We start from the raw sequence: 26,174 nt of genomic DNA, 5'->3' as shown, positions 1-26,174 counted from the left end.
AAAATATTAGACAGGCGGAGCAATTTAGACTGTGTAGGAACAACTGTATTACCAATATACGATATCTTGGCAGGAGTTCCATCACCCATTAAGAGAGAAGATGTACCTGAATATGGTGTAGAGTCATGTAAAGCCAACGCATCATGACACACATGATGTGTAGACCTTGAATCTGGATACCAAGAGTTAGATCCAACAGGCATAGGAATATAAGACTTGGTACCTTCATATTCTGAATCGAATTGAGTAGCATTAATTTGAGACTCGGTGGAATTAGAAACATCAGAGACATGCAAGTCTGGTAGACGCGAAAGTCCAATACAGGGGTCGTACCCAGTGTACACATGAGCTCTTTGCTTGGTCCTCCAAAGAATAGATGGCCTGGACAAATTAGCTACACCCAAGGCCCAACGAGCTCGTTCAGGACCCAAAGAATTACCAAATCTCCACAATTTGAAACCGGCCTATTTGGCAGAGCAGGAACCAATGGCCCAACAGAAGAAGCCTTATTAAAAAAATCAAGTCCATTAAGAGAATCAAGTCCATTCGCCTAGGATTACCAGGCCCAATATTAAAATGTCCAACTGGCAGCCTAGAAAGCCCACCATTTATGCGCTGCTCACCATTAGAAAAAGAAAGCCCATTATTAGTGCACTGCCCATCATTAGTGCGCCCGTACGCATGAGGCGGCACTTGTCCAAGACCAAAGTGATCCACATAAGGCCCAGAATAGACGTGGCCATGATTTCCCTGCACAAATGGGTTAGAAACCCTATCACTTTGATACGGATGAGATGGCCACATTTGTTCACCAAACAACGCGCCATGCGATTCCACCAAGGGAGGCTGTGGAACGGATACACCACGCCCGTGGCGGTCTGCCAGAATCGACACTGAAGACGACGAGCCATCGGACGCACGATTGTAACGAAAGAAGCATCTCTGGGCTGAATGACCAAATCGCCCGCAGATCTGACATTAAAGACAAGTACGAAACCCCCGACCTCGGCCTCCAGACGAGAACCGACCACCGCGAATAGAAGTCGTCTGTGACGGAGCGGCTTCCAACAAATTCGCACACAGCGGTACATCCAGCACCACAAGCATCGACCGACTCTCGTATTCAAGCAACACATCGACTAACCGCTGAAGAGGCAAAGGCTCCGATGAGAACGCCGCAAGGGTGATAATAGAATCAAACTCCGGAGGTAAGGCTGCAAGCACAATTTCTACTTTCTCTGCCTCCGGGATCCGAGAACCGGAAACTTTGAGTAATGCACACATGTTTTTAACTTTTGTTATGTACTCCGTGATAGATAAACCACCTTTTTTTAATGGAATACAGGTCATGACGGAGTCGGGAAAGTTTCGTACCCGAAACGGCTGCAAAGAGACGAGTGGCGATGGACCACACATCACAAGCCGTTCTAGCCTCTGTAAACGAGGAAAGAAGTGAGGAATCGATTGTGGAAAGAAGCTACGAAGTGAGTAATCGATCTTGCTGAAGAAATGCCGAGGCATCCGGATTCTGCACAATCGAGCCTTTCGGCGATGGCACAAATTGCGGTGGAGCAGGAACCGTTCCATCCAAAAAACCAGTAGGCTCATAACCTTCAACTATTAACCTAACATGTTGCTTCCACTGAACAAACGTGCCTACATTTAGTTTAACAGTCTCATGACGCGGAAACGAGTGAATGAGTCTGGCACTAGTAAACACCGGACCTCAATGTTCGACGGAGGTAGAATCAAAAGCCGTGGTGGTCATGATCACAGGTCTCTAGCACCTTAGGCGACTAATACCATGTTAACACCTTCGGTAAACTCAAATATTGAACAGAGAAAACTGAAAAGAATAACTAGTATGAATGAAATTCTTTGTAATTGATTCCTTGATCTGTTTTACATAATGGCAATGATATTTATAGAGTACATGAATAACTGCCATTGCTAACAACTCATTTGCTGAAATAACAAACTAATAGCTAACTGAAGAACAGATTTTAGCTAGCACACTTCTAATTCATATTCTTAACTTGGAAAGAAAATTAAAACGATGGAAAATTAAAGGGTAAAAAATTTAGTAGAGTTGAAAAATAAAAGAAAAAAAAATCAAACATTTGAAAAAGTTATAATTTTGAACTAATTTTCTCTCCTCTATTGTTCCAATTTAGAATGATTGATTTTTATGTGTTGGAATGGAAAATGATTATCTCTTATATTTTTTCGTCTCACTTTTTTTCTTTTTGCTCAATCAAATATTCAAATTTATATTTTTAATTTAGCTTCCAATTCTTTCAACCCAATAATACTATTATTTGTGTTTTTTAGAACCGAAGTACAAGTACTGTACAATGATAAATACAAATTTGAGTAACCACAAGTAACAAGTATCAAACTATTACAAACAGACTGTCTGAATAACCACCAAGTAAAATCGAACTATTACAACACAAAAGGATTAAAAATTGATCTAGTCCAAGTTAAAAACCAACAAACTGGAATTAATTGGACTGAAATTTCCATACATGATAGAACTAAGAGACTTGTGCATATAATTGTGCATGATAGGCCTTGAACATAGGGGTGTTCATTCGGTTAACCGACCTGAAATTACTATAACCGAATTAACCGACTTTCTAAAAATTTTAACCGTTAACCGAACCGATTTTTTTTTTAAAAAATTAACCGAACCGAAATTTTTTCAGTTAATAAGGTCGGTTAACCGAAAATTATGTATTTTTTATTTTTGGTTAAAAATTACCCGAATTACCCGAATTAACCGAATTAAGCGAATTACCGAAAAATACCCGAATTACCCGAATTTTTTTTATTTTTTATTTTTAAAATTTAAAAATTTAAAAATTATTAAAGTAAATTGGGTTTTAGACTTTAGTAAATTGAGTTGTCTTTTAGTTTTAGTTTTATTGGATTGGGTAATTGGGTAAACTTTAGTTTTAGTTTTATTGGGTTGGGTGATTGGGTTGGATAATTGAGTTTGGGCTGGGTTGGATAATTTTATTTATTAATTTTTTCGGTTAACCGAAAATTTTCGGTTAACCGACCGGTTTCGAACCGAATTAACCGTTAACCGAAAAATCATAAAAAAATTAACCGACCCCCGACCGAAAAAATTTGGTTAACCGACCGATTAACCGAATTCGGTCGGTTAGCCGAATTTTTTCGGTTTTACCCGAATTATGCACACCCCTACTTGAACCTAGATACTCAAGACCTAAGTCCTCCGCTTACTTTTAACCTTTTGATCATTATTTACGTTTGGTCTTTTTTTAAATCAGGCAAAATGTTTAACCATTGCTAAAAATATTTCTTCATAATTTTAAATTATTATATTTGAAATAAATATATTTTAAATAATTTATTATACGTAGATTTTAATTTAATTTCCTTGTAGAAGAACGTTAAAGAAAAGACGGCAATTTTATTTTTCTATTTTTGAATAAAGATGACAATTTTAATTCAAATCCTTTAGTTGGTGAAAAAGTGAATGTTTATTTATTATTATAAACACTATTGGGGAATGAAACTTTAAAATATGGCACGCGGAACATCAATTAGTTTCATAACCGAAATTTCTTTCCTCAGAAATTCTCATTCTTATCTTCTCTTTAAATTTTATCCGTAGTGTTAGTTTAATAATATTAATATACATCTCTTGAAATATATTACAAAAAGAATCTTGTGAGTTATGCCAATATCTTGATAAAAATAATAAAAAGGAAAATAGACACACCCAATACAACTTATTTCCCCTTCAACATTAAAAAAAAATCATTAAACTTATGTTATTTATCAAATCAATCCAAAACAAATAAAAATCAATATTTGTTAATTTTATTGATATTACATCTACATGCATGTCACATCAATAACTAATTAAATTTTTAAAAATTAATAATTGTTAACGTCACATCCACATGGGGATTGCTGAGTGAGTAATCAAATCTGTGACAATGCAGGCAGGATGTTATGTTGAAATTAAAGATAACCACAAAAAGTAGCCACTATGGCTAAAAAAATTTAATTAATTCTTCAATCAAAATTACACACCACAACATCTTTCACTTCCAAAGAAACCATAATGTGACCAAAAAAAAGAAAAATACAAAACAGTAGGAGGTGGGGGAGGGATAGAATTCAAACTCAGATGTTGATTGTGGCTTCCCAAAGCCGAAGAACTCCATTGCGACCCCCACCGCATATCCTTTTCCTTTCCAGGTCCGACACCACACATCGTACCTACGAAACCCAAACCAATGTCAAGGGCAACACACATGCAAACCTCAACTGGATTGTGTTCTAACTTCCAAAACTAGATTACAAATCATCTCTTTAAATACCCTATTTCACTCTCTAAATGAAAATAAAACAAAATGCTTAACCTTAACTCCATATTTATAACATATTTGCTGTTAGGTTCATTGTATATTAGAAAGTTTAACAACACTAATGAAAGATCCATTTGATATCCCCCCTTTTCTAGTTACAAAAGGATTTCAACCACATGCCACAGAGATGAAGTAATACAAACATAACTAGTTGCATTCCTAATCCCACAATTACATAAAATATCAAGGGCTACTTTCGTCGCACTATTAATCTTTCCTTTTGTATTGCAAATGCAAATATAATTTAATTATAAACAATCAAGAACTGCAAATTGACCCCAAAAAATGCATGAGCAGAAGTGAAAACCAAGAACCACACAAGTATATAGGGGAAATAAAAGCATATACCACAGCATTGGTCTTTTGTGGGGTCCGATAAAGTTGCCACCCAGACATTTTGGATCCTGTGTTAGGGACACCAAGCCTCTCTTGAGGCCGTTGGAAGAGAGACATTGAATTGTCAGCTGCTCCAACTCCTAACCACTGCTCCCCGGCATTTATAGATAAGATAGGAGCAGTATGAATTGTTACATTCTTCACGCATTTTATACCCTCTGCATGCAAAACAAGATACAAACTATAAGAATTATTGGAAGTAACAGACAAGAATCAATTGAAAGATTACCATCAACAAACATAATGAAGAATCAAACAAATTTAAGATTACACCTTCAGTAACTGCTTTAACCAGGTTGGATAAAAGCAAACCTCAAATAAAGATGAATAATGATTGAGTCCAGCATTGCACTTACCCTCATCATTTTCCCAAAATCGGAGCAGCCCATCCGTTGAACCTGAGAGGAAATTTTCAAAGTATTACTTCATTTAAAGCCCTAGACATAAAACTGTGGCTAAAATTCATTAACATTTAAAATAAACTAAACAGACTCAGGGCCAACCAGTTATTATTCCCTTGTCTGATGCTGAATACTCAACACAAAGCAGTGGGCCAGCATGACAAGCAAGAACAGCATCACATGTTCCCCGGGAAACAGTCCAAACTCTAGCAGTCCAATCGTCACTACCCGTAATCAGAGTGTCTCCAACCATTCTAATAGACCTGCATAACTGACACATGAACACACTGTTCCTTCCAAGGCTCACGTACAACAATTAACCGAAAAATAAAAATTTCTTCATTTCTTTGCTAACCGTATCCATTTTGTATGCCCTAGAAGCTTGTGCATCTGCCTGCCAGCACGAATGTCCCAGATATTTGCAACCCTGAAATGCAAAGGATCCATCAGTTCAACTTCAAGGTGACAAGACATAAATCTAAATTTATCATCTACAGGCTAACTGCAAGTGATTTTATACATACGCGTCTCTGCCAGCAGCAGCCAAGATCCCAGTGGTATCATCATACTCCATGCATAAAACTGCACTAGAACAGCGACCAACAGTTGCTACACAAGTATCAGTTCGAACATCCCACATCTTAACAGTTCCATCATGAGCAGCTGTTAGGACACGTTCACCAGATAGCATCCGCACACAGCTGACCTAGAGTAACATGTCGCGTTTCAATCATCTAATTCATTTAGAATCAAGAAAAAAGGAGAATTCACACAGATTTATTTTCTCCTTTAGAACACCATTAAAGAAAAGGAATTTAGACACAATTAATTGCAATGAGGAAAAAAAGACATCACTAAGGCGAAGCTAATATTATATTTAGAAGATAATAATTCCATGATTAATAATCCTAAAAGTGGAATATTCAATTCAGTAATACGTAAACAAAAATACAAGAAAAACAAAAACATAGGGCTGTAGAGAAATATCTTCTAGTTCAATTTTTTTTTCCTCAAATGCATACACACAAAATTAGATATGCATGTCAATGCTTGAAATAAGTTTTTTCATGTTCCTGGCTTTACTGAGAATAGACAAAATTACATATTTAGTTTAAAAGGCAAAAAGGATAAAAGACCAGAGGGAAAAGTCTTTGCTTGAATCCTTTGGGCAAAAAAGAAAAGAAAAAAACAATTTATGTTCCTTTCTGTACTCTCTATTCAATGCTATCTCAATCTCTTTCTCCCCCAACCACCCTGCCCCTCCTCCCAACTCCGCCCACTCCATTCTGAAATTTTACATTCTGAGTACTTCTGAATCCAACATTGAAAAAAGAAACATTCAATGATGATCAATGCTACAATCATTGGTGATTCAACAACAGCCATCATTAATAAGGTAAAAAAAGTCAGGGTTTACTAGATTATGACTACAATAATGCTGATGATAACTGGAATTGTTCTATGTATATGCAAATATATCTTCAATAATGCCAACTGGTGCAGCAAAATCTGTATTCACAGTTTACATGTTCCTTAAAAAATGGCCACTTCAGTTTTAAACCCAGTCTGCAATCAAGATGTTATGAACAAGCAAACCTGTGCATCATGACCCTTTAGTTCCTCCAACAACTGGGTTGTTTGCTTGTCCCATACGATAACAGATAGATCATCAGAACCAGATACAACTTTTCCTCTATCAGAACTAATGGCACGGACGGTTCTGCATTGCAAGAGTTGTGGAACATGTAAAACCAACTTTGAACAACAAAAATTTGAAAAACGGAAATTTTTTAATGAGAAGAATGACCAATAAAAGTGTTTAAATATCACATAACAGAGACCTTGTATGTCCTTGTAACGTTGCCCGAAGTTCAGAACCGCGAAGACTAGGATCCCAAATCTTAACCTGGAAGATTTATGTACCCAAATCATAACTATTGAACAGAAAAATTATGAGCAATAAATATTTGTATCAGCAAATGAAGTCAGATTTCCTAGCATACAAATATGAAACACAAAGCACTTATTCCTTACACAAGCAACACTAGTAATTTAGCAAATATAGGCATGTCTGTATTAGATATATCATATATCATAACCACACTTTACAAGTGATCATGGATGTGGATGTGGAGTATAAAGACAGTAACTAAGTTTTGTAGGTCTCTAGTGAAGTACTCTTGTTTTGTTCAGCTGAAAAACCAACCAACAAAGCCTTAGAGACAATCAAAAGACCATAAGATTGTATAAAAAGAACTATAGGTCCCTCTTAATCTGAACATGATGCAGGATAGGGAAGAACAGAACAATTAGAGAGAGATTGACAATGCAAATACTCTTTGAGAAACACAACCGAAGACTAGAACAAACACTATATGAACTTCTCCTATCATTTGAAGACTAAACCAGCAAAGTTTGATCCTTTTTTCTTCTTTCAAAAAATAGATATTAGATAGGCAAACTGGCCAGAAGAGCACAGTAGAACCAAGCCAGAAAATTGGAGGGAATCCCCATAATGTTGTTCTAGAAATTCAGTCATTTAAAAGCAAAACAAGACCAATATATAAAATGAAAGATATAGAAACTCACCGTACAGTCAGTGCTTCCACTGATAAAGAAACCTGCATCTTCACGATCACCAACAAGATCCCACACCTCTTTTCTAGTTACACAATGCAAAGCAGTAACAGGACCACTATGACCCCTCAATATGCGAACATTTGTTTGTGTTTTCTTCTGCCCAGCAGAAGGCATATCTTGTTTGCGTGCATTCCCATTCTCTGATCAGTTAAGTGATGATGAGTCATGAAACCATAGGGTCTATGACCTAAACATAATAGAACACTGTGGGTATCTAATGCTAACAGAAGACATACCTGTAGCACCATCAGAAGCCCATTTACGAACACGGCTAAATGAGTTTGTTCTTGATGATGTATCCCTGCTGAACATGCTCTGCACCCAGCTCCTTCCAACACCAGAAGCCTCTAGAGGTTCTTGATTCTCATCTGCAGCATCCTTTAGACGTGGTGATGACAATCCAGGAGGCAGTAGCAATTGTGGCTTCCCAGATGAGACACCCCAGTAATTGATACGAAGTTGATGGATATGCGACAAAAGTCCTCTGAGTTTTATCTGAAACATTGACGCAACATCAATTCAGCAATTCTATTTATGCTTGCATAAATAAATGTTCCATGGAAAAAATAAGATCCAGCTCCAACATAAATAAAGTGCTTTAAAGCAGAGCATGAGAGATGTTAAAAAAGGAGAGAACAAGGTTAGTGAAATAAAACTAAATCCCTAACAGAAGTCAGAGTAGATTACTTATTCTTCATGAAAAAACTCAGAGGAAAAAATTCAGTTATACTTCTACTGCTTTAGTTTACAGATTTATATAGAGAGGAATAATCATTTTAAAGGAAATAAATCCTTATTTCCTAAGAATCAGTAATTGATATCCTAATTTCCTAAGAATCAGTAACTGAGATTAGTTTCTATTTACAAGAGAACTAATAGTAATAAGGTAAGATTTCTATCCTCAATTATAGGGATTCCAACACTCCCCCACAAGCTGGAGTGTAAATGTTAATCAAACCCTGCTTGCCAATAAGTTCTTCAAACATGTTTCTGTTCAAACTCTTAGTTAACATGTCTGCAACTTGTTGTCTAGTAGGTAGGTAGGTGATGCATACTTCTCCTGAGTGTATTTTTTCTTTTATAAAGTGACGATCTATTTCCACATGTTTGGTCCGATCATGATGCACAGGATTATGTGCTATGCTGACAGCAGCCTGGTTGTCACAGTACATCTTCATAGGTCTGGTATAAGGCACTTTTAGTTCTCCCATAAGTCTTTGTATCCAAACTCCTTCGCATATACCATGAGATAGTGCTCGATACTCTGCCTCTGCACTGCTGCGTGCTACCACAGACTGTTTTTTGCTCCTCCACGTCACGAGATTACCCCAAACATAACTACAATAGCCGCTTGTAGACCGTCTATCATTAACAGAACCTGCCCAGTCTGCATCAGTGTAGACTTCCACGCTTCGGTTTACAGTCTTCTTGAAGTACAGGCCTTTACCAAGTTCCTTTTAGATATCTTAGTATTCTATATGCAGCTTCCAGGTGCTTCTCCCTCGGGGCATGCATATACTGACTAATAACACTCACACTGAAGGCTATGTCTGGACAGGTGTGAGATAGGTAGATGAGCCTTCCTACTAGACGTTGATATCTCCCCCTGTCGATTTCTTCTCCATCCTCATTAGTTCCCAATTTAAGGTTAAACTCCATAGGAGTTTCAACTGGTTTGCTGCCCATCAAACCAACTTCTGACAGTAGATCAAGAACATATTTCCTTTGGGAAATGAAGAAACCTTTTTTCGACCTTGCTACCTCCATACCAAGAAAATATTTAAGACTCCTCAAGTCTTTAAGTTCAAACTCTGTACAAAGAAATTCTTTCAATCTCAAAATTTCGCTCGAGTCATTTCCTGTTAATATTATATAGTCGACATAAACGATAAGGATGTAGCATTTACCCTCTTCTGAGTGCTTGTAGAACATGGTGTGGTCTGCCTGTCCTTGAATGTAATTTCTGCTAGTCATAGCTTTTGCAAATCGGCTGAACCACGCTCGTGGAGATTGTTTCAGCCCATACAAGGACTTCTTCAAGTTACACACTTGGTCCTTGTTTTCTTCAAACCCGGGTGGGAAATCCATGTACACTTCCTAATTTAATTCCCCGTTGAGAAAAGCATTTTTTACATCCAATTGAGTCAAGTGCCAATCAAGGTTGGCATCAAGAGAGAGCAGGACCCGAACGGTGTTTAGCTTGGCAACAGGTGCAAACGTCTCGTTGTAGTCAAGACCATAAGTTTGAGTAAATCCCTTAGCCACAAGTCGAGCTTTGTATCGGTCAATACGGCCATCGGGTTTGAAGCATTTTTCTTTTATATGACCAACACGATTGCAGTGACTACACCATGGTCTTGTTGATCCAGAATCATTTCCAGCACGTTTTTGTGGCTGTGGACCTTTGGAGATGAGAGCAGAGGATTTAGTAGGACGGTTAGAAATCGGGGTCATAGGTTTAGGTTCCTTTGAATCTCCCATCATGACAAGACGACGCTTTCTTCTCTTCTAACTTCTGCAAATGCTTCACCGATCATTGGAAGAGGTGATCTACCCAGAATTCGGCCACAGACCTCATCTAACTCACGGTTCAGTCCTGCTAAAAACTCATAAAGACATTCATTGTTGAGATGGGTCATAAACCTGTTGTGTTCTAAGCCTTCACCCCAATCTGCCTCATAATGCATATCCAGTTCTTGCCACAAAATTTTCAGATTGTTGTAGTAGTGAGTTACCTCAAGTGTCCCTTGTCGGATATCCTTTAACTTAAGCTTGATCTCAAATACTTGGGAGGCGTTTCCAAGATCTGAGTAGTTTTCTTTGACTGCATCCCACATGTCTTTTGCAGTTTTGAAAAAAAGATAGGTGCGGCTTATATGGCCTTCCATCGAATTGATTAGCCAAGCCATTACAATTGAATTGTTGAGTTCCCAAGTGGCATAAGTAGGATCAGTTATGGTTGGTCGTGGAATTTCTCCATTGATGTACCCTAATTTGCCACGACCACGAATCACCATAAGAACCGATTGAGACCATTGCAGGAAGTTCTTCCCATTTAGCCGATGATTGGTGATTATAAGGGAGGAATTAATTTCACCTTGAGTGATTCCCTGATTGATATTCTGAGTTACTTGTGATGTCTCAGTTTCAGAGAAATTTTCATTGATATCACCCATTGGAGGACTAAACCGAAGGAATTTTTAGGAAGGGAAATTAGAGAAGAAAAATAGGATCGAATGAATCCTAAAGCCCTGATGCCATGAAAAAACTCAAAGGAAAAAATTCAGTTATACTTCTACTGCTTTAGTTTACAGATTTATATAGAGAGGAATAATCATTTTAAAGGAAATAAATCCTAATTTCCTAAGAATCAGTAATTGATATCCTAATTTCCTAAGAATCAGTAACTGAGATTAGTTTCTATTTACAAGAGAACTAATAGTAATAAGGTAAGATTTCTATCCTTAATTATAGGGATTCCAACACTTCATACTGAGTTTGCAAGCTTAATAGGGAATAACATCCCACTGCAACTCTGCAAGTTACTAACAGAATAGTAAAGTGCAGATAAGGTTGTTCCAAGTCTAACTTTTAAAGCATATGCATGACAGCATTCAATAATCAATCACAAACATTATCTTTCAAAAACCAGTTCATTTCCATTACCAAAACCCAAGTTAGAGATGCCAGAAGTACCTTTCAAGAAAGATGAGTTTTGAATCGGTGACCAAAGATGCTTATTTTGTGTGCATCAAGAGGATCAGCACTTAAGGAAATGGCACCTAACTGTACACAATTCATTAGGCACTCAAGCTATTTTCTGGGTGCAATATAGAATTATACTGATTTGACTGACACCATTAGTTATTTAATAATGCTGTGATGCTCTTCACCAAATTAAATTGCTATGTCAAATTACATGGCAATCAATTTCAATTACTAGTATGTTCTTTGTGTGAAAGAAAAAGGTACTATGAGGCGATTTCTCACCTTTATATACTAAGACTAGCACAAATATGGACTACAGAAACGAGAGGGTGCATTTGAGAAAAGTACTGACTTCTAGCTAGTGCAAAAAGGGTACTTCTGCACAATGAGTTGAAACCTTGAAAGCCAAACTTGAGGAAAGACAATATTGCATGAAGGAAAGAGAAGTTGCTAGATAGAAATCAAAATTAAATTCAAGAATTAACGCAAAAAACTGAACACCGTGTTCAAGGCATGAGGATTGAAACTGATGATGAACTTGGCAGGATAAGGAGCTAGGGGCAAGGCTGCAAGGACAGATATTTAGAGAAGTCCATATTAAGTATCCCTTTATTCGATGACAATGCAGTTTCTGATCTAGGAGTTGTCAGCAGATTAGTGGAGCCTTCACAAAAAGAATAGAAAGAAACTCAAAATAACTGATGCTAGGTGTGGATCCAGAGAAGGAACCATTCGTGGGCTTAGAGAAAAGGGCCAAACAGCACAAAATAAAGGAAGAAAGAAAAAGAAAAGGGAATAAGAGGAAAACAATGTCAATATTTGTGGTGAACATTGCTGATGAGGAAAAAAAGAACATAGTATGGTACACGGAGGATGGTGAATTTTCTAGAAAAACTGGAGAAAGAATGAATAAGGAAAGAAAAAGAAAACTAAAGCCAATAAATTTTAAAGAAAATAAGTTAAAATGCTGGAACAACGTCCAGGTTATCAAACACATTTTCCACTTAAGCTGATAAGTGTTGCAATATTATAGATAGAAAACCGCACCATCATCCATGACCAAAGGTGAGTTAAGTTAGCAAATTAAACAGAAAGTAAAAGTTCAAACCTTGCGTAGAAAATGCTCAGTGCAAGTAACCAAATTAAACATCAATTTACAAATACAAGTACCATTGCAGCAATTAACCTGAAAGATGAACCTATATCTGTTATATGGGACACTGGTCAACAATTCCTCATCTGTTTTATGTCATATAGAATGTAAGGGAATACAGGGAAATCCTAGATTCAAAACAATGTCACCTTATGCAGTTTTTAACTGTTCTCAACTTCATGACTAAGAATATCAGCTTCTGCATAGAAATAATTGTTTATCTTTCTAAACACAACACAAAAATTCCAAAGCACCTGTTACTTGAATGGCAATATATGACATGAGAAACTAGCGGAAACTTAAAACAGAACAGATTATCAGATAAAATAATACATCAAAAATAATCAAATCAGGCTGCAGAGGTAATCCCAAAGTATTCACATGTTTCTAGGAAGTTATAGGAAAAAAGAAGGTCAAGACACTATTTTCAACCATGTACTTCTTTGTCCCAATCATAATAACACAGTAACACACTACAGGATAGAAGGTGTACTTACTAGCAACTTATATCCAATATTGTTTCTCTCTGCTATTATTTCAATAATATACCAGGCATCGTTATCAGGAAGTCCTAGTCCAGCCTTCAAGATAACATAAAATATTATTAATGCTTACAGTTTTGGAAACAAAAAGTAAGTGTCAGAAGAGGATTCTGAATTAAAAGACATGCTACCATGTGTGAGGCCAGTACAATTAGCTGTGCTGTCACCAAAGCTGCATAATTGGCAGATCTGAGAAAAGAAAAAACGAAATGAGATAAACATTAGTTTCCAATTTAAGACTCCATTAGGAGAAACTAGTAACAGATTCTAATATAAATGGGTTAGAAAATTTGCATGGGAAATAGGGAGTTCAATGGAACTGAAGACAAACCAAAGGACAATTGCCTAAAGGAGTTAGTCTCCTCATTTTTAAGGGAATGAAATAGAAAGAAATGATCATTCCTGATTATTACTTTCAATAAAAATTAGAGTAGTTTGATTGTATGATTTTATGGATAAGAGTGCTTTACCTAGCATTACCAAATAAGATTAAACCCCAACTGAAGGGCTATGCGATTCTGTTTTAGAGCAAGAGAAGGATATCCTCAATTGGACATGAGATTCAGATGTAGGAAAAATGAAACGAGAAAATAGGCTCAAGAGACAGCAATAGAGACCAAATAAACAGCAAAATATGGCTGGTCTCCTCAAATAATGAAGCGGAAGAGAACAGTGAAACCTATTGAAACATGATCTTAAAACTTTAAAAAAAAAGTACACTTAATTCACTTTTTTCTTGATTTTTGTGAAAGTAAAAGGGCGATAAACAATTCAGGATAGGAAAAGTATTAAGAGTCAAGTGATAGCATGCAACTTTTCATGACAAACTATCAGCAAATAGCTCTTAACAGTAAATTGCAAAGGGATCAAGAACTAATTGTAGGTCTAAGGCAAGCCTCCTGAAATAGTCGCTTAATGTCAAATTAGAAACTGTCTTATCATGATTTTAAGATATATGCAGTGCGATTAAACCAAAATTACAGCTGCTTATCCCTGAACTAACTTCTAATGTGTAGATTTCTCCTAACAACATGAGAGTCCATATTTGCTGTGAAGATCCACCACTATGATAGATCTTACATGGTGTCATTTATACAGGGACAGCCAGGAAGGTGAGTAGAGTAGCAAAAAGACTTCAATCTGTTTCTTTAATCTTGATGTTCTCCCTCCATCATATCTAATGGCAAGATTGGACCTTATTTGCAGACCATATCAATTTTACTCCGCACCAGCCAGGGAATCTCTTTCCATTTTCAAACAGCATCCCTTTACCCCTTGAAACCCTATCAATCATTGGGGTTCGCACTGGGAACTAAACAGGAGAAACTGCAGGCTAGAGACATGGATATACTAAAATGCACCCCAAATAGATTTAACAAATATTCGGGTAGGCAGACTCATCCAGCCATAACGATGAGTAAGAATCAGCATGCTTCAACCAGCAAAAAAAGTGTGACAATCTCAGATCAAGTAGTAATTCTTACATATACTCACACTAGCTGAAAAATCCATTGAATCACAAAAACGTAAAACAAGTTGAAATCCAGATGAAAAGTGAATAGATCTAAAAGGGACTCGGTGAAACCCACAACAACAACTAAAATGTAAAATGATTCCACTATGTTTGTTTTCAAGACAACTTCTAAGGGAGACCCAGTTCCATGAGCAGCCAAAGTTCAAAACATATCATTACTATACCAATAAATAATTATATCAAACTTAAAGAAATTAGTTACATTTAATGCACAGACTATCTAAAAGAAAAAAATTCAGAAACTACTTTTTAAAAATATTATTAACTTACTTGTCAGAAGACTGCTCCACAAGATAGTCAAAATATCCTTCCCAAAACCTGAAAGAACCTTGCCTTAGCTTTCCAAAATTTCAAAATTTAGGTGCAAAACCCGAAGGGCTAAACAATGTTCTCTAGGGCAATTGAAGAAAGCAACAAAAATCTTAATTTTGGAAGAAACAAATACCACTTCTAAAAGTAAATCTTGCATAAGAGTAACTGATTTAATTTCAATTTATAGAAAAGTCCAACTTGAATAAACAGAAAATGACCGTAAAACTTAAGCCAAGGGAGTAATACACAGTAATACATACCGTAACTCCTCCCATATAGACAGAGAAATAAGGTGACGCTGGACATAGTCTGGAACATTATTAGCATCTTTCTTATACATCTCAGCAGACACTTCCAGGGCATCTCTAATAGTCAAAACATCATTTCGAGAGGTTGCACGACTGATAGCCGTTTTGAGCTGAAATTGCGCATTAACATTTTTGGGAAAAGGAGAAAAAAAATAATTACAAGAGGAACATCAAACATTAAAAAGTCAGAGCAGAAAGTAAAAGAAAACAGCATATAGGAAGTTAGAAAACAATCTATTTCATTAACAAAAACATTTAAATTTGATAATGTTAGTGATTCTTAACATACCAATTCTTTCACAGCTATAAACTGTTCTTCAGTCAGTTGACCATGCCATCCCTGAGCATGAAATCCAGTATAAAGTTACTAGTGCACTGAAACAGCTAATCATGGTATGCTTCTTATAGCTATACATACTGAATTTATGTGCTCTCTTATACACACAACAAAACCACTACCACCAATTCCCTCTGCGTCAGACTCAATCAAAGCTGCAAAATTAGAGCACAAAATATTGTTACTTTGCAAATATCTTTGAAAAATGGAAGCAGATTTCTCAACTACCACCATAAGAAGGCAGCGTAAACTATTAGTTAGTTTAGCTGTTCGGCTGTTCCTGAAACATACCCAAAATTGTGCCATATTCAAATGATGAAAGTGGATCTTCCCCTGCTTCCAATTTCAGAAGACGTAGCCATAATCCCTGTCAAAAAAGAAACGCACAAAATTTAATTAAAAAATATGAGAAAATGAAAAAAAAAAAAACACCATAACAACTTAATCATATCAGCTTGAGATTACAATGTAAGAAAACTATCTTCTTCCTCGTCTTTTTAGAAAAGACAGATTCATGAAAGAAAAAGACAACTGATACTTTTTTTCTCTACGCACTTCATTTAAGCACCCTGCTTATCTCCAATAAATACAAAGCAAACTCTCCTACTGACTGTCATAACAACAAAGACAAAAAAATTTGACGAATGGTATTGAAATATAGCCATAAGGTTGACATCGTAAAACCAACCAAAACCATATTTTATATATGAGAGAAAAGACAATTTTTCTCTTTTCAGATTCACATTGTAATGGAAAAGGCTTCCTAGGTATACAAGCAAAATTGAAACATAAAAGCTTTTACCTGCAACTTAACTTGTATGTCCAAAACCATGCGCTCTCTTTCTGCCTGTAAAGCAATGGTAGTTGAATTCATTTACAGTCAAATAATATTGACGAAAAAAGCTATTGAAACATCAGACAATGGTGAAAATAACTTACAGCCCTCTCCAATGAACTTATAGACGGTGAACTGGAAAAGTGAGAATGAACTTGTTAGTAAGCAGATTAACACGTATGACCAAGCACCAAAAAAAAAACTACCTAGGGGTTTGCCTTCCTGAGTATTCAATAGCCCCATTTACAGCAGCAAGAATCTGCTTTCGCTTCTCTTCTTGCTCTTCTGTTCTAACATTGGAAGGGAACCTGTCATAGGTATATTTGGCACCTGATCCTGAGTAAATAAGAACATGAGAAATGGTTACATATTTACAACTTCACATGTATTTGTCACACTGAATAAGATTGATCTAAAAGAATTTAGAACTTTGACAAAGATTCACGTCAAGTTACCTGATACTCCAACATCTGGATCAGATATTGTTACAATCTCAGGTTCTGCCAAGATGGAAGGAAGAATAGAAAGAGGATTTTGTCCTCTTCCTAGGGCATCTTGTAATTTGTCAAGAAGATTATCATTGTTTTCGTCAGAACCTAAACCACTCTCCAGATAATCCAAGAAACCATGAGAATCTAGAAATTGTGCAATCTGTCAAAGGAAAAGACATCAAAAATAGCTAGAGATGAGCAATTTTTAAGAAAATAAATATTTTTAATTCACAAAAGAGTTGATGCATGCATGGAAAAAGAAACTGGCTATTCACCCATTTTAATTTCAGTACCATAAATATAGGTTTTTAATTTTATAAATTCTGGCTATTTCATGAAAGGGGACAACTGGAATTTCTGCAAATACTGCACCTGGAATAAAATTTTATTTTCAATCTGTTTTATGAATTTCAGGAAATAGGTCAGTTTCTTCAAACCCATGTTAGTTATTAACCTGTCTTAAGCTACTTCAACTAGGAATATTAGTCTTCATAGGTCAGTAGAAGCTTAGCTGACTTATTAAATGCCTATATAATCTTGATATTACAGTACAAGCATTTCGATGAAATTCTTGAGCATCATGTCTTAATAAATACATATGAGAGAAAAGGGGGGGAAATGCAGCTTTCATGTTTTAGTTTGTTGAAGCATGGTTGCATAATAGTATTGAGTGTTCATTTTCTCCTTCCTCTCTAGCTACAATGTTCTCAAGTTACTTGAGACAGCATGACAAAAGCAGCCATAAACTCCATCTACTTATATGCTGCCAAAAATTTAATTAAGCACAGCTCAATTCCATCCTCAATTGAGATCTAACCTGAATTTAATGAAACCCAAATTGTAACAAAACCATAACTATTTTATACCCCATCTATAACCTACCCTTTTTGAATACCCTAAGTTATCATACTCCTCAAAACTGCAGCACATCATGAGCATTGACTTTGTATTGACAATCCTAAACAATGGCAAAGAGAACACTTCTATGTATCCTTCACCATTGAACCATCACTAACAAATTCATTAATTAAAGATAACGTAAGCAAGCATACAAAGCATCACCATAGGCTCTGATTGCTGGTTGGTTGACCGAGACCGCTTCTTCAAAAATGCCTGAGTGTTAAAGACATGAGTGGCATTGTTTTCCTAATGAAAATCATTTCAACGAGATACTCAGGTTAGATTGGTCCAAAGTTAAAAAGCCAAACCCATACAAGATCAAAGACAAATTTTCATACCATGAAATTGCGGTAGCCAGCTAAGATTGAAGCAAAGAACTTTAAAAATATCAACCTGAACAACAAAAAATTGAGCAAAACGCACTAAATTTTCCATGTTAATCAGATGTGTATGTAAGAAGTTTAAATGACAGGCTGAGTGTTGCACAATATATAAGATAAGCATCCACAATAAAAACTATAAAGATTAATCAAATGCATATTCACAGCTTAGGTATCAAATACAGAACAGAGAAGAGAGAGAGAGAACAAAGGAACAAATGCTGAGAATAAGATGAAGCCTAATGAGAACTACAGGTAATAGGGAAGTGAGTAAAATCAAGAGGGAAAAATCTCTAAACTCAAACTATCCAAATCTCAGTAGCTTATAATACCAACTGATTAAAATATTAACCAGTCAAAGTATTTCCAGATCCAAGCCATAAAACCCTAAGATAAATACGACTCCCAAATATTCATACTCATATAAAACTGTAAAATGCAGCACTCCACAAAGGGAAATGCACTGCCAGTAGTTGAGGCAACAGAAAATATACCATTTACAATTATACCAAAAAGGAAATGTTTTAAAGCAAGAATTGCTCAAGCTAAGTGACTAAATAATCATCCATAAGGTGATTTTTTTCCAGTAAAGCAAATAGAGCAACTCTTGAAGAGAAATACAAGGTGAGACATAATATTACTAAGCAATGTCTTAAGATGAAGGCTATATACCCATTCCTTCAATAATATTGATGTGAAGGTAAATAGCCATAACAAATCTTTCTTACTATTTTTTAATTATCTGAAATCATTGTAAAGAAGTTCAAAATTAAAAAAAAAACAGAGTCATGCAATAACCATGCTCATCATTAAAGATGACAACTAATTAAGAAAATATGGTCATTTCACATATCACTTCTAGAGAGAGAGCAACAAGATAATTTCAAATATCAGTAACCTCACTCTGGAATAACATCAATCAAAGTTCAGAAAATATGATCAAGTTTCCTAGATACCTAATATTACACTTCTCTTTTTATTGGCAAAAAACTTCACCTAGTGCCTCTTTCCTCCTCTAAAAGTAAAATGAGAATGAAAAAGTAACATTTGCACTCCACATCATAACAGCAACAATCTAAACCATGTCATAAAACAGGACTATAGCACTATTGACAGAAAATATGTACAGAATTGGATTTCATTGTTGTAAAGATGAAAATATTAGAGATTCCTTATGTCAATACTTAGTACAGAATACTCTCTATAGGAATGTAAATGTACATCATAAACATTTCATATGGCATACAAGAATCACCTTAGCTGAAGGTCGTGATCTTCTCCCCAAGGCTTGTTGATGATTTTAAGATTCTGATCAGATGAACCACAGAAATTAGCCCTCGTCAGATCTATCCCCACCACATTTGGATGCAATAATTTCAGTATTTCACCACGCAATAAACTTAATTCTGGCTCAGGAATCGGTGGTATTTCTTCAGTCGCGGTGATTTGATTGAACTCGAGATCCACGATAACTACCTAAAACAGAAGCGAGGCAAATTGTAGCTTCAAATATCAAAGTAAAAGGTTCAACATGAACAAGATAAAATTACAAAGCAATCAGTCACTAAATATTTGGTAGCAAATGCTTAAGCTGAATAATCATATGGACAATCACACGTTTGAGATATTCCGATTTACTGTAATTCTTTGGTGGATAGGGGGCAAAATATGATACTATGAAATGCAGTAAAGCCTAGAAACAATCCCAGAGAAAGGAGGTGGATCAAAAAGCCTAAAGACTGAATCCAGATTGCTTGATTTGCTGATTCCCTCTTTTTTAATATAAACAATGGGCAGGTATTGTTGGAAGATCTTGAGCAAATAGACATTTAACATTTATAACCAATAGACATTTAATTCAATATATTTGTTTAAATACCTTACGCTAGTACTACTTATGTTATAACTAAATAGTTCAAAACAGAACTGCTGCACTAATAATATTAATCAACCAACCAACAAAAAAATACGCAAGGCAAGCCTCACCAGCAAAAAAGGATAATGATGCAAAGCAAACCTAACCCTTAATATAAAACACAAAGGATCAAAAAAATCAAAAGCATAAAGAGAAACAAAGTATAGTTTCTAAATTAAAAGATGAAATTGACAATAATCTTTAGCTTTAACACATTGCAATATTTCCAGGATGATAACACCATTGCTTTGAATAATTTTACTTATCTCCATGGAATTCAATTTTTAATCTAAAACCTAAGACCAATTTTATAAGACAAAAATAAAAAGTAAGAACTATCTCAAACTACAATTAAGTTTGGCAATTCCAAATTGCTAACAAAATAGAGAAGTCTTCGGTAGAAATTAGCTAAAACTATAGTAGGGTATAAGCCGATCAAAAAAAGATAATAGATACTTCAAAAATAATCCATCATTCATTGCTTGACACTAATTAAAGAAGATTCTTAGATTGAAAAAAAAATCATTAAATAAAGAGTGATTAATCATGTTAAATGATGTAAATTTAAAAATTTTAAATGAAATTTCTTGAAAGATGCAACTTCATCAATAGTGCAAATGTTCAATAACTTTTTGCTGAAAAGTGAAACCACATTAACAATTTAAAGACTGATACCTTGAAACATATTGAAGAAAAAATTGCTACATGTATTTACATAAAAATAAATAAATTTTATCATGATAAAAATACTAATTAAAGAGAGATTCTATGGGAATATAAGTTAAAATAATTATAACTCCTTTATAAAAGCAAGAAAATTAAAAAACCATCTTGAGTATTTTACCTCTGCCAGCCAAGGAAAAAAACATGAAGATTTATTCTTCTCAAAAGATCAGAGCTTACAAACCTTTCCCATAATGAATAGAAAAATAAAAAAGCTGGTATAATATGTATAATGACATGAGATTTAGTTACTTAGTAAGCCCTAACTTTTGAATATTGTTTGATAAATTTAACTACTCAAGCATTACCTAAAGTGTTTTATTTTTTTAAAATGTCATGATATTGAAATTTTCAATGATAAAATTTTATTAATATCTATAATACAAGAATGAAATAAATATTATTTTATTAATTTTCAAAGTTATTTTGCTCTTTGGTGCAAGGGCTCTACAGTTCAAACCTAGGATCTCAACCCAAGCAGCCATGCCCCATCCCATTGTGGCTATGGCAAGATCATTCACATAAGATAAATGAAGAAATAAAATAATGAGAAATAACAATAATTACTGAAATTCACATATAAAAAATGATATAAAAATACTACAGGAACAAACTGAAAATGATAAAAAGAATACATGGACATGTTAAACACTGAAGTTCATGAAAAACTTACACCGTCCATTCCAAGATTTGATGTATCAACACCTGAATGAAGACCCATCATATATGGTGTTGGAGCGTCAATGTAGTCTACTCCACTGAAAAACAGTAATGGAATGTAGACATGCTTCAGCACGAAAAAAAAGTTTAAAGATTAGATTAAAGTTTACAAATTTCTCATACAAGGAATATTCAGTGATGCTTATAGCCCATCTAACTATATGAAAAAGAAAAGAATAAGGGGGATTATCCTTCAAACAACAGATAGTTCCAACCAGTTTTTCAATTGACTAAAGAGAAGTTATTCAAATAGATAAACCTACCTGCCACCGAAATGGATAAATCAAATGGCATATGGCCTCTGATGCTAGGGTCAGAAGTGAATACCTGCCAGAAATTAACAAAACAAGGGAAACTTATTAATAGGACAATAACCAGCAGAAGAATATGAAGAAAACGGTGACTAAATCAGCATCAAAGTAGATACTAACAATATTGCATCAATTAGATCTCTTGGCAGCCTTAAATACATTTTATCACAGCAACCACATGGTCCTAGGTTCAAGTAATCAAATTAGCTGGTTAACATAAGACCACATCAAACAAATGGGGCATAACATGTACAGTTTCAAGAACAAAATGATTTGAGTTACTGATCACTTTACAAAGTTTTTTTTTTCCTTTTATAAGGAAGTCACTTAACTGAGTTTAAGCAGGAGATAAATACAAACAGTTTGAAAAGACTTTCAAAAGTGGTTTTGCATAAAGGGTCTCTCAAGGAGCTACAGTCCCTAGCATGAGCTGTTAGTAGAAAGAAGTATGTCCCTTCAAAAAAATTGTCTCTAGTATGCAATTGCTAAAACACTATCAAGAAGAAGCTGACACTAGTCATAATTCATAACCACAATGAAAACTGCATCAAAGTTTGCATCTTCAACATGCCACTCTTAAATAGAGGAAAGCTGTAGAAAGAGCATAACTCCAATGGAAACATAAAACAGCTGCCGTAACCCCTCATTACCATTCCATTAAAAGTGCTCATATCTACATCATAGTAGGAACTGAAAAGAATTTCCTTTTCCCTAGATTTAGAAAATTACTTGTTTGATCGAATCAAAATCCTCCTTTCAAGTAACACAGCAGTAAAAAGTTTAATCAAGTTGTCAACGTCCAAACACTGTACCAATGGCTGAAAAGATATCTGCAGCATTTGGTGAAAAGATGTCAGCTATTTTATCATTTATGCTGTTCTGTTTAAAAATAGTTACTTAAGGAAAATGAAAAAGAATCATGCAGTAAATATATAACAGATAGATATTCATACATCTGCTTGAGGTAGACCATCTTTTGGAGGAACCTCCACAGAAAGCAAACAATTGTCAATAGCAAATAGAACCCGCTCTTTCCCAGGTGTAGGCAAAGGTACATTGGAGACCATATGTGCAATAACATCCCACAACGGCTTGCTGGAATTGTAACAGAGATAACACATTAAATGCACCGAAAGGAAAAACAGATTTTTATATCTCCATCAATCATAAAACATTATTCACATATGTAAACCATAAAGGAAAAATGTGTGCACATAAACTATTGATGTCATCCTGAAGAAGGAGGGCGGGGGAAGAGCACTGGCACTATCCATGTCTGTGCAACTGATCTATTATACTTGAATACACTAGAGCTCTAAACCCTTCTATTATAATTTTGAGTTAATTAAGGATTAATATAAAATCCCTATAATTGCTCTTTACTGGCACTTAGACGGCACTAATGTAAACAAGCCGATGTTGCGTGTGGTCAGTTGGTGCCTAATTAACAAAAAGATTCATGACTTTTTTGGCCAAAAAAGATTCATAAGTTGATCTATTTACTATAAATCCATATTTAAATTTGAATTGAACTTAAACTTTATATTTTTTTAATAAAATTTCGAATCAACTCTAACTATATCAAAAAAAAATTTAAAAATAATACTGAAAGTTGGAAGTTATTAATAGTCTGCTTATCACAATTAGCAATTGCAAGTCGGACAGAAAAGGTAATTAAAAAAACTACAACAGCAATACGTACACGCAGAGAGAGAGAGAGAGGAGGGGGGGGGGGGAAGGCATCTTCATAAAATCAAATGGACGTCGTTGGGGCACATGATTCTCACAACCAACTCTGGAAACCAAAGTTAAAACACTCAAGCACCCTCACATTAACTCCAATGTTAGAATGTGAAACTAGGATTAAATGTGTAGAGATGGCAGCTATTGGCCAGATCTGACATTTGACACCAATTGGCACCAGACAAAAGCCTAACAACTACTGGACAACACAAACACAGTACACATAGCTCTGAAAATTACATTTGCACTGGTTTCAGCATAAAAGGTGCAGTTGGGGCCAAATGGCCTGATCCAAAGCAAAGCCAATAGAAGTCTAACTATTGATGCCAGATCAGTGTTGTTTAGCATTTCTTCCAACATTGATCATAAGAAAGAAGAATGACTCGGGAAAATAAATTCAAAAGAAGATTCGTTAATGAAATATTTACTCTCAAAAGTTGAGTTATCTATCTTTTCTAAAATTAAGTATATTAATGCCACTCAAATTTTAACAAAGATTATATATTATTTAATTAGCTTGATTAAAAAATAAGTTACATCATTAAGTTTTTGCAACGTAAGTCAGTCAGAACATGTGGTAAATTGTGATTAAAGTTTTTGACATACAGGCATACCATATAAGGCATAATCTGTGGTCCTATTCAACCAAACTAAGAAAAGAAATAGAGGGAATAATTAAAGTTTCCAGTTTGTTTTTGGTTTCCAGAACAAAATGCTTTTGGTGCACAAGCTACTTACTCTTTATGAATTATGACAAATGAAAACTCACCTACTACCACTAGGAGAAAAGCAAAGTGCAAATATCTCTTCCAGTGCCTCCCGAAGGACACGAAAACAAGGTGAACGTGAAACAATGCAGATACATTTGTCAGCAAATGAATTAGGCGGAATACGATAAGCTTCTGCAATGTCCTCACAAACTGGATCCCTAAATGTGATGCAACTGACATAAATTTTTGACCCATCTCCCTCTGCAGAAAATAATTAATAAAAACTGATGATGTCAATGTTTTTGGAGAGCAAACCCATAAACAATAAGAAATGGGATTATTACAATAAAGGAAATAAACTGAAAATAAGAAGAGAAAATCCTTAATCTCGTGTCATGAAACATGTCATTGTTTGAGAAAAATCTCTACACCAGGTAACCTGCTTCATTGACACGCTTATCCTACCAGCAACTTTACCAATATTCTCTCCTACTAACACTTTCTTTAACATTACTAAAAATAAACACTTTCTTTGACATATTTGCCTTACTTCTCATCTCATCTCAAATTTCAGGGTCTGTAAGTGGTTTCTATTCCTTTACCTAATTACCTAAGAAGATGAGAAAAATTACAGCTTTTGAGTTGCCATATAACTTTTCTGTTTTTAGGCTGCCTTATTAACCATGTAAAAACACACGCAGATAACTATAAAAGGGATGTCAGAAGAGACAACATAACATTTGAAGTATTGATTTCTGTCAAACATTTGTTGGTTAGTAGCTGCATTTAATTTTGCATAAGTAAAATTCAAGAATCTCTCCAAGTTGCAATTCTTCTGTTCTATAGCAATCCAAGCTTACTGGAAGGGTAAGCAGAACCCTTACCAATCAGCCAATTAATTGAATCCAGCAACATTTTACAAAATCATACCATCCACGTTATACAAATAGGGGCATGTTCCAATTACGCAATAAGTAAATTAAGCTCAAGAAATTCTCGTTACGTATATATATATATATATATATATAAGAGTAGCTTTCGTAATAACAAAATCTTCTTCACTGCAACACTAACTACAACAAAATTCTTGCATAAGAAAACAATAGGGAATACCGCGTCATACCAGTCAAAACAATGGGATAGCTCCGGGGATGAGATAAGGGATCATTAGAATCAAAGCCTGATGGAAACAACTCCACACCAGCAGGCAACACACACTGCAAGAACAAAGTTTTAAACACCTCTACGGCGAGAATTGGGAAAACCAATTAAAAATTCAGGAACTGCTGAGCTGGGGACTTACGGTTGAGAGCTGAGGAGGTGGCGGCGGATAGAGGGTATGATTGAGAGGCGGATACTGGTCAAGCAGAGAAGGCAAATACAAATACTCAGTTCCATGGTATCCTTTCGTCCCGTCCAGTGTTCGAATCTCGGGGCCAAGCCCGCACACCACGAAGTACTCAAATATTCTGGCCATTTGTATTCTGTTTTATGTTGATTGGATCTGATACGACGAGTCGATCTCGGTTGGTTTATAGCTATGGTCTTTCAGATCTGATCTGCATTTTTGCTTTTCTCTATCTGGGTTTTTGGTGAATACTGAGAGAGATTCGGGGACACCAAGGAATTTAATCGAGAAATAGCTGAAGGAAGCTGCTTTTTGCTGTTTTTCTCTTTTTTTTCTCAAAAAAAATAATGTTAAATGT

General features: G+C 35.3%; 1 protein-coding gene across 1 annotated transcript; it reads right to left on the bottom strand.

Moving 5' to 3' along the window:
- Positions 1-4,006: 4,006 nt before the first annotated feature.
- Positions 4,007-26,174, bottom strand: LOC107892477 (DENN domain and WD repeat-containing protein SCD1). Its single transcript, XM_041101080.1, has 31 exons — positions 25,772-26,174; positions 25,592-25,685; positions 24,528-24,729; positions 22,969-23,110; positions 22,745-22,845; positions 21,968-22,031; positions 21,658-21,771; positions 19,602-19,822; positions 18,305-18,359; positions 18,129-18,212; positions 17,031-17,226; positions 16,782-16,911; positions 16,680-16,710; positions 16,543-16,587; positions 16,032-16,107; positions 15,822-15,895; positions 15,693-15,743; positions 15,356-15,513; positions 15,054-15,101; positions 13,381-13,438; positions 13,205-13,288; positions 8,083-8,341; positions 7,796-7,986; positions 7,048-7,112; positions 6,803-6,926; positions 5,731-5,912; positions 5,562-5,633; positions 5,309-5,469; positions 5,162-5,203; positions 4,758-4,963; positions 4,007-4,260 (listed from the first exon to the last, which is right to left on the bottom strand). Exons 1-31 carry the CDS (start codon positions 25,943-25,945, stop codon positions 4,165-4,167), a joined length of 3,600 nt encoding a protein of 1,199 aa, XP_040957014.1. The 5' UTR covers positions 25,946-26,174; the 3' UTR covers positions 4,007-4,164.

The sequence above is a fragment of the Gossypium hirsutum genome, chromosome D09 (assembly GCF_007990345.1).
Source record: "Gossypium hirsutum isolate 1008001.06 chromosome D09, Gossypium_hirsutum_v2.1, whole genome shotgun sequence".
NCBI classification, from domain to species: domain Eukaryota; kingdom Viridiplantae; phylum Streptophyta; class Magnoliopsida; order Malvales; family Malvaceae; genus Gossypium; species Gossypium hirsutum.
Note: the sequence above shows the minus strand (reverse complement) of the source record. Positions and strands in the feature narration are given on the sequence as shown.

What these genes read in the sequence shown, in the direction of transcription:
- LOC107892477 (XM_041101080.1), bottom strand. Translation starts at nt 25,945, where the DNA reads ATGGCCAGAATATTTGAGTACTTCGTGGTGTGCGGGCTTGGCCCCGAG. An exon ending in TGAATATGGCACAATTTTGG is followed by an intron (nt 15,896 to 16,031) that starts GTATGTTTCAGG and finishes CTAATTTTGCAG; the next exon opens with CTTTGATTGAGTCTGACGCA. An exon ending in GGGCATACAAAATGGATACG is followed by an intron (nt 5,470 to 5,561) that starts GTTAGCAAAGAA and finishes TCAGTTATGCAG; the next exon opens with GTCTATTAGAATGGTTGGAG.